This window comes from Neophocaena asiaeorientalis, unplaced genomic scaffold, assembly GCF_003031525.2.
Source record: "Neophocaena asiaeorientalis asiaeorientalis breed wild unplaced genomic scaffold, Neophocaena_asiaeorientalis_V1.1 scaffold79, whole genome shotgun sequence".
Lineage (NCBI taxonomy): Eukaryota > Metazoa > Chordata > Mammalia > Artiodactyla > Phocoenidae > Neophocaena > Neophocaena asiaeorientalis.
The window spans coordinates 4431029-4439317 of record NW_020175402.1 but is presented as its reverse complement, the minus strand read 5'-3'; the positions used below and the strand labels follow the sequence as shown (position 1 = coordinate 4439317).

Here is an 8289-nt window from a genome sequence, read left to right as displayed (position 1 = left end):
GCCACCACCGTCACTGTCTTCCCTGTCAACATCATTGCCTGTCTCTGTCCTCGCTGGGCCCGCATCCCTGGAAGGACCCCAGCTCCAGCCTCTGAGCCCTGCTCTGTCCCCCTCCTGCTCAGCCATCTGAGTTCTCTGAGAACCAGAGTTAACCACACCCCACTCCATCCCAGCCCGAACACTGAAGTTTACTGTGGCCCCAAGCTCTGGCATGGTTGTCTCAGGTAGGTAAAGGCAGGTGGGCGGCTCGCCCTTGTCAGGTCCCATAGGGCCCCCGCCTGCTTGCCTGCCCCCCCTTCCTATTTGTGGCAACTTCAAATGTAGCGCCTTCCTGTCACCTCTCACACCCACGGGGGCCGCAAACACAGACAGAGGCTGGTGGCCCACCTGCCCACCTGCTTCCTTCCCCAGCCAGAAGGGACTTCTGCCGAGCCAGGTGAAGAGCCTCACCCAGGCCGCCTCTCCTTCTAGGGTGTTCTGAGACCTGGGGCAGGTTGGGAGGAGTCAGGGAAGAGGGAGAGGAGACCGGGTTTTGGAGGAATGAGACACCCGCGTGAGGGTGCCAGGCTCTGAGGGGAACCAGGGGTTATGGAGGGTTACGGGGGGGAAAGGGAAGGGCCTCGGGACACTTGCCGAGCTGCGTGGTCCCTGGGCTGCGCGGGCCTCAGTGAAAGCAGCAGAGAAGTGAGGCGCTAGCCGAGCAGACAGCTGGCACAGGGCAGCCTCCTGTCAGGCCAGTCAGGACCGGGGGACTCTGGGTCCGCTCGCTCAGACCACCCCTGCTGAGGAAGCTGAGCCCGGAAAGTCTGGGTGGCAGGACACTGGGGCTTCCTCAGAGGCCCAGAAAAGTTGTGTGTATGAGCTGGGGGACAGGGGCACCCCTCAGTGAGGAGCCTGTGGTTGGTAGAGTCTTGGAATAGCTTCTCAATTTCCTGTGGCCCTGAGGAGGTCTGGAATGTTTCCTCAGATCTCTGAGCTTACCTTGAAGTACCTCCATGAAGACCCTCCTCTCTCCTCTCTTCCCCAGGGATGGGATTCAGGCCAGCTGTGCTCTTTGCCTCTGATTGGCCAGTCTCCATTCAATCCTCTTCTTGCCCCTACCAGGAAAACATCATTGGCTTTCATGTCATTGCTGAGACAGTCCTTTCACATCAGCCAGTCCAACCCTCCCAGTTTGCAGATAGGGAAACTGAGGCCAGGAGGGGCAGTGACTGACTCAAGGTCACACAGTGGTTTCCTGGGAGAGCCAGTCCTCGAAGACAGGCTCTTATTTGGAGGACCTTCACTGCTCACCTGTGACTGACCTGTCTTCCCAGCAGGTAGTGGGGGCATGAAGGAGGAACCCGCTCCAGAGTTGGGTTGTTGCCACAAGACTAAGCCCCTGGAGAGCACAGGAGACTCCCTGTCCCCCCACTCGGACTTCCAGCTCTGCCAAGGCGATCAGGTAAGATGCGGTCCCATCCCCAATTTTGAGTCCAGGCTGCTTCTGGAAGGAGGGGATGTTAGGAAGAAGTAGGGGGAAAATCTGAAGGGGCCTAGATTCCCCTGGTCCTGAGCACCCGTACCCCGGCACATCATGGGAATGTGCCTTTGGAAGTGCCAGAGACCCTCTCCCGTGCCCCAGGGGCCCGACTCTCCTGTGAGGCATGAGAAGGGACAGGGCCATGCAGGAAGCTTGGCTGTGTGACCGTGGCCCGGGCCTTAGAGGGAGGAGGCTCAGGGCCCTCCTGTGGGGTACACAATCTTTGATGAGAATTTTCTCTACGTTCACCTTGGCTCCATTCAGGTAGATAGTCTGAGGGTGGTCAGGAAGGAAGGGGAGGAGGAAGAGCAAGGCTGAGTGAGGGGTTCTGGGGCAGGGGGAGGGTAACCCTGGGGGTGGACGTGTGAGTCCCTTGGGAACGCGGATGAGGGAAGGGGAAGCCATTTGAGTGACAGACATGGTGGAGGCGGGTGTAGGTTGGGGGTTGGTCTTAGCTTCTCCTCCCGCTTTGGAAACCAAACTAGGGGTGGAACTCCCAGTCCCTGGCCCCCAAGCCCCTTCCCCCTGCCTTCCAGGTCTTGCCAGGCTTCAGGCCACTTCCAGACACAGTGGATGCCCATGGCCCGTCCTGTGCCAGCTGGCTGTGCCCCTTGCCACTGGCACTGGCCAGGTCTTCCCTGCTGGCCTGCCCTCAGGGCCCGGACGTATACCTGTGCACCCTGAAGTCGGCACCCCCGGGCACAGCCCCGCAGGGTCTCAGAGAGGATGCCTCGAGCACAAGTAAGCCCAGGGCACGGGGCTGCACCTTGGTGGAGGCTGGAGGTGGGAAGCACTGTTAGCTTTGGGGTGAGAGACATTGCGGACCCAGTGTCACTCGTGAGGACAGTGCCTCAAGCACGTGTTACTGCCACATTCTGAGCTGGAGCTCTGCCTGGGGGTGCGAGGGCCTCTCAGGTGGTGACACGTGAGCAGAGGTGAGCAGAGGAGGTGGGCAGTGGTTTTCTCAGGCGTGGGTATGGGATCTGGTGTAGGCGTAGCTATTCCCGGCGGTTGAGAGTGGCGCTTTGTCTGCCTAGAGTGTTTGAGCTAGAGGGGCCTATTTTATAAGACAGGAGCCCTGACTGGGAGTCAGGGAGTCGTGGGTGGGGTCATGGTTCTGCCATTTCTGGCTCTATGACATCATGGAGGCCAGTTTCTTCTTCCACAAAAGTACAATCTCACTAACCTACGTTCTATGTTTATTGCTTACGATACCCCATTTCCTTATGCAACTCGACCTGGAGGGCAGGGACCATGCTGCTGTGTCCTTTATTTCCCCAGCACAGAGTAAAGCAGCTCAGTAAAGCTGGTTGAGTGAATAAATGAGGATCCAAGCAGACAATCTACTTTTTAATCTTTATACATATTTAATATTTTACTTTATATCACTCCCAGTGTAACTCCTACCTCATTGGCTGTTGCACCTCAGTCTCCCTTGCTTGCTCTCCATTACGTACCTCCTAAGTCTTCCCCTGCTCAGGAACTCAGTCCAGAGCCGCCGCCTCATCCCTCCCCTCCCCTCTCCTCCCATGTTCCCATCTCCTCTCTTCTCCTCTCCTCTCTCTTCTTTCCCCCCTTCTCTCCTGTTCTCTTTATCTAGAGTAGCAGTTTGATAGAACTTCCTGCAGTAATGGAAATGCTCTGTACTTGTGCTGTCTGATACCATACCTACTGAGCCTTTTAAGTGTGGCTAGTGCAAGTGAGGAACTGAAGTCTTTACTGTACTTATTTTAATCAATTTAAATGTGTCTGGTGGCTACCATTTTGGACACAGCAGATCTAGGACCACCTTTTATGGGATCTCATTTGGGCCCATGGCACCCAGATTTATGTCTCCAGCTCAGGCTGCTCTGTTAATCTCCAAACCAATTCACCCAACTGCCCACTTGACTTCTCCACCTGTGCGTCTAATAGGTTTCTTGAACCGCTTTCACTCTCTGAAATTATTATGCGCTGCACACATTCTAGCCTCTTTTATTGGCAAGGGCAATTGCAGACCAGGAAAGCCCAGAGAGGGGACGTGCCGTGCAGGCTAGAGCCCTCTCTCAGCTCCGAGCCAGGCAGGTTGATGCAGAGCAGAACTTTACCCAAGTCTGTGCGGCCCTGACCGTCTTCCCTTTCCTGCTCAGGGCACCAGCCACCAAGGCGGCCTGCCGGCTCCTCCAATGGCGAAAAACTCACAGCCAAGTACCCTCTGAGCAGGGACAAGATGGGAAGCCAGCGGGGAAGAGCTGGCGAGGGGTCCCCCGGCCCATCCTTCTCTCCTCACAACAGCTCTTTCCCAAACCCTTGGCAAGATAAAAAGAGCCCCAGCCCCTTGGCTTTCTGCTCCTGGCCCCCACCCACCCCCATTTCCAAAGAACTCCCATCCCACCTCTGCCCGTTCTATCCTGTGTACCCACTTCTCCTCCCCTCACCTTACCTGGTCACCTGTGGGGGCCTACCTTCTGTGCAGTGTCCCTCCCTCTTCATGCTGCCCCAGAACACCTCCTACACCACCATGGCTGTGCCCACCTTGCTGATGAATGTCTATGAGGCCGGGCACTCCAGCACCCAGGGGGAGACCCTGCACCCCTACGCAGGGGCCTCTCAAGCCTCTGGCCAAACCCAACCCTCCCAGGCCCGGAATCCAGGCTCTGCAGCTGCCAGGACCGACTCCACAGGGCTGGAGCATGCTGGCCGGGCGGTTCCAGCAAAGTCGGCCCCGCCGGGCTCCCAGGCGGGCTCTTCGGCACTGCCTTATCCGCTGAAGAAAAAGAATGGCAAAACCCTGTATGAGTGCAACGTGTGCAGCAAGAGCTTTGGGCAGCTCTCCAACCTCAAGGTATCTGCCTCTGGGCTCCATGGCTCCCCTCAGCATCCTTCAATGACCACCCCTCCCATCCTGCTTCTAGAATCAAGGACCTTACAGCCAGAAGGAACTCCTGGGCAACCTCTAGGGCCTATGACCTTGGCTGGTTCATTTGGCCCCTCAGTTTCACATCCGTAGAGAGGAGTCCTCTCCACACTAAAAGACTGTCTATGAGATCCTCTCATTTAAGTTAAAAATAGGGAAACTGAGAAAAGATTTGCCCAAGGTTGCCTTGATTTAATGGTGCAGTCAGGTCTTGATCTCAGTCTCTCAACATCTAGGGCAAAGCCCTTTCTTGAACAACCATCCTCTCTGATTCCCAGTTAAGCCTCCTCTTGTTTACTTATTTGAAGTTCAGGCAGGGGAACAGGTAGATTTTAGTGAGTCTAGACCACAGACCTGACAACCAGCCTTTTTCATGTGGGATCCTGCACATCAGCGCTGTGCTGTAAGCATCATTATAGGCATCGTCCAGCAGGGGGCAACCATGGGCACATCTCTGTGTATCAGCAAAGACCGGAAGCTAGGCGCGAGTTGGCACCTGCTGAAGTTGAGGAAAAGTTACAGTTACTGGAGAACAGCCCTTCTGCATCCTCTAGGGCATGAATTCTTAAACTTTAACGAGCCTCAAACCACCTGGAGAGCTAGTAAACATGCATATTCCTAGGCTCAGCCCCAGAGATTTTAATTCAGCTGGTCTGGGGTGGGGCCTGAGAATCTGCATTTCTAACACCCTCCCAGGTGATGCTGATGCTGCGGGTCTGTGGACCATACTTCGAGAAGCACTGCACAAGATACACACACACACACACACACACACACACACACACACACGGGGTACCCCTCACCTGGTCTGCTAACCACAGCCATCTCCCCTCTTGCAGGGCAGCAGAGAGAGAGAGGGGATCCTGGGGAGTGGTAGATTGGCCTTCAGGGAGGTGATACAGATGCAGGGGGATTGAGAGGCCTTGATGCCAAAAGGGGGCCCTATGGGGATGTGGGTAGAGATTTGAAGAGGATCCCCGGCTCTGCTGGAGGGCTCTGGGCAGTTGGCAGCATTTCTCCCACACCTGGCTCAGGTCCATCTGCGTGTGCACAGCGGGGAGCGCCCGTTCCAGTGTGCCCTGTGCCAGAAGAGCTTCACCCAGTTCGCCCACCTGCAGAAGCACCACCTGGTGCATACTGGGGAGCGGCCCCACAAGTGCCCGGTGAGACCATCCTCCCCCTCCCCTGTACTCCTGCAGGCTGTGGAAAAATTCTAGGCCCCTGGGGAATGGCACCCGTGGCCTCCATTCCCCAACCATCCTGAGCAAGTGGAGACAGGACTAGAGGCAAGGGTTGGGGGAAAGAGGGAGGTGGAAGGGAAGGGCCAGGACGTGATATTGGAGGTCACCCCCTGGGCCTGGAGGGGAGAAAAGAGATGTATGTCTGTGGGGGGAGAAGAATGAAGTTAGGAGTCCTGGGGATACCCATTGCCTACTTCCCAGCATAGTTGGAGGAGTTAATGCTATAGTGTGTGCAAAGTATATAAACACTACTTATAACATCAGCTCAATGTTAGCTCCCTCCCTCTTTGAGCCTCACCATGTCCCTTGGGAGGTCAGAAGTGCCCAGACTCTTTCCCTGTTTTAAAGAGGCAGAAATAAAAGCAGCATAGTGGTTATAGTCTGGGCTACCTGGGTTCAAATCCTAGCTCTGCCTCCAACTTGCTGTGTGAGCTTTGGTTAGTGGCTTCACTTCTCTGAGCCTCTGCGTTTTCATTGTAATATAGGAGTAGTACTTAGTCTTGCTTCTCCAGAGTCCTGGAGAAGACTAGTACACGAGACCAGTTCCTGGCATGTAGCAGCTCCCAGTAAATGTTAATTACGCCCACTAAAGCTGCAGCCCCACGCATAAGGGTTCTATGTGATTATCTCATTCAGTCCACCAAACCTATGAGGTTAGGTATTAATACTCTCATGTTACCAATAAGGAGAGCAAGGATCAGAGAGGGGAAGTCACCTATACAAGGTCATGCAGGGAGTAAAAGAACCAAGATACTAACCCAGTCTGACTGGCTACAATCTGCCAGACACTGTGGGTCCCGGGGAGGAATCATGGGGGGAAAGCTTCCAGGCCTGCATTACAGGGAGGTGGTAGGGGGGTATCTTCAAGATGGGGAGGGGGAGCAGAGATCCTGGGTCAACCAGGTGGGCAGAGCTGACGCCAGTGCCCATTCCCATCAGATGTGCCACAAACGCTTCAGCAGCTCCAGCAACCTCGACTCACCTGCGCCTGCACTCAGGGGCCCGGCCCTTCCAGTGCAGTGTCTGCCCAAGTCGCTTCACGCAGCACATCCACCTGAAGCTGCACCATCGGCTGCATGCACCACGGCCCTGCAGCCTTGCTCACACCCACCTGCCCCTGGCGTCTCTTGCCTGCCTTGCCCGATGGCACCAGGGGGCACTAGATCTTGTGGTGGCCCCATCAGAGAGGCAGATAGACTGGGACGTGGACAAGGTCAAGGTGTCCTCAGCATCCCGGGGAAGGCAAGGGCAGCCAGCCTGAGCAGTGGTGCCAGGACTGCCCTGGGGAGGGGGCAGGGGCAGAGCAATTAAAGGATTTTCTCTATGATGAGTTGAGGCCTCCTGAGCTTCAATAGTGGAGGGGGAGGTCACCATGTATTTGCCAGACTTCACACCCCACTCCACCTGGCAGTTCAGGGAACACAGCCAGGAAGAGACTATGCTGCCCACCGCGTGGGGTGGGTGCCTGCAGCCATCTACTCTGGTTGGGTTTGAGTTCCACTCCGTTTGGGACCTATCTGGGACCAGCCCCACCATCTCAGCTCGCCGATGGACAGTCCAGCCTTCCAGGTCGCTGCAAGGTGCAGACCGTGCTGCCAAGCACAGGACACACTGCCCTCTTTTCCGAACAGATGTTCCAGCACCTGCCCAGATGCCTGTCTGCTGCTTGCCGCAACATTCTTGTCTCACAGTTCCTACGTGCTCCCTCAGCTGGTGCTCCCTGCCGTGGTCAGGTGCGGCATACTCCTCCCTCTGTACATGCCAGGATCTGAGCTCCCTGTGGGAGAGGCAGGAACACAAGGATATCAGTGTCCACTCATGACCCACAAGCAAGATGTCCCCCTGTGTGTCAGGACCAGTCATCACAGAGGACAAATGGCTAAGGAGGCACCAAGCTCGGTGAAGGGGTAGAGGTCCTACAAGGACTGCCGGCAGGGAAGAACTGGCAGAGAGCCTGGGGAACTGGGACCCTCCTGATGGTCTTTCTTCCCGCAGTCCCAGAGGATCCCCCAATGTGCAAGGTACCCCCCCCCGAGAGTTAAGAGAGGTAGCATCAGGTGGGAAAGGGTACTGCCCTTTGGGGGTACAGGAGGCCCAGGTTATAGTCACAACAGTAGTAGTATTGGTAAATCATAATAGTTGGCCAACTTCCAGCAGGGGTCGCCGTTCCCATCCCTGTGGGTTTCGGATAGGCTTCCCCACCAGGGGAAGATTCCCCCACAGGCGAGATTCCCGCTGTGTCATAGGGTCTCCAGGACGGAGAGAGAGAACTCTCATAAGGGCCCACCATGGCAGGGTAAGGGCAGGGTCGGCGTCGGTCCCCACCAGTATCGAGGTCTAGGTTCCAAGCCCACCCGGTCACCCTTTTGGCTCCGCCCAACATGCCAACCAATCAGGCTAGCCCCCCCAATCACGCCCATTCCCGCCCCTGGCTCCGCCCCTGCGTTCTAGCCCGTCCTTCTCCGGGGGGGCGGGAAAGACGCTTGGCTCAGTGCAGCCTCCTGGCCCCTTCTAGCCCCAGGACCCACCTTTCCGCCCTACTTTGTGCAGGCCCAGCTTGAAGGCTTCCAGCACCGGGACCCGGTGGGCCCCTGGCGCTTCCGGGGGCCTAAAGAAGTAGCGCAGACAGG

At 56.5% G+C, this 8289-nt stretch overlaps 2 protein-coding genes across 2 annotated transcripts in view; both read left to right on the top strand.

Moving 5' to 3' along the window:
* The first annotated feature begins 369 nt into the window (after positions 1 to 369).
* On the top strand, positions 370 to 6970 carry ZNF683 (zinc finger protein 683). Its single transcript, XM_024766892.1, is given in 8 exon segments — positions 370 to 436; positions 1320 to 1444; positions 2059 to 2263; positions 3652 to 4346; positions 5453 to 5581; positions 6599 to 6633; positions 6635 to 6891; positions 6894 to 6970. Coding segments are annotated over 7 exon segments (1512 nt in total). The 5' UTR covers positions 370 to 436; positions 1320 to 1330.
* Positions 6971 to 7207: 237 nt separating this feature from the next.
* CRYBG2 (crystallin beta-gamma domain containing 2) overlaps positions 7208 to 8289 on the top strand; it is a 29471-nt gene continuing 28389 nt past the window's right edge. Inside the window, exons 1-4 of the mRNA XM_024766878.1 lie at positions 7208 to 7239; positions 7291 to 7392; positions 7655 to 7680; positions 8175 to 8275. Coding sequence (XP_024622646.1) covers positions 7208 to 7239; positions 7291 to 7392; positions 7655 to 7680; positions 8175 to 8275 — 261 coding nt within the window. The remainder of the gene's footprint in view (positions 7240 to 7290; positions 7393 to 7654; positions 7681 to 8174; positions 8276 to 8289) is intronic.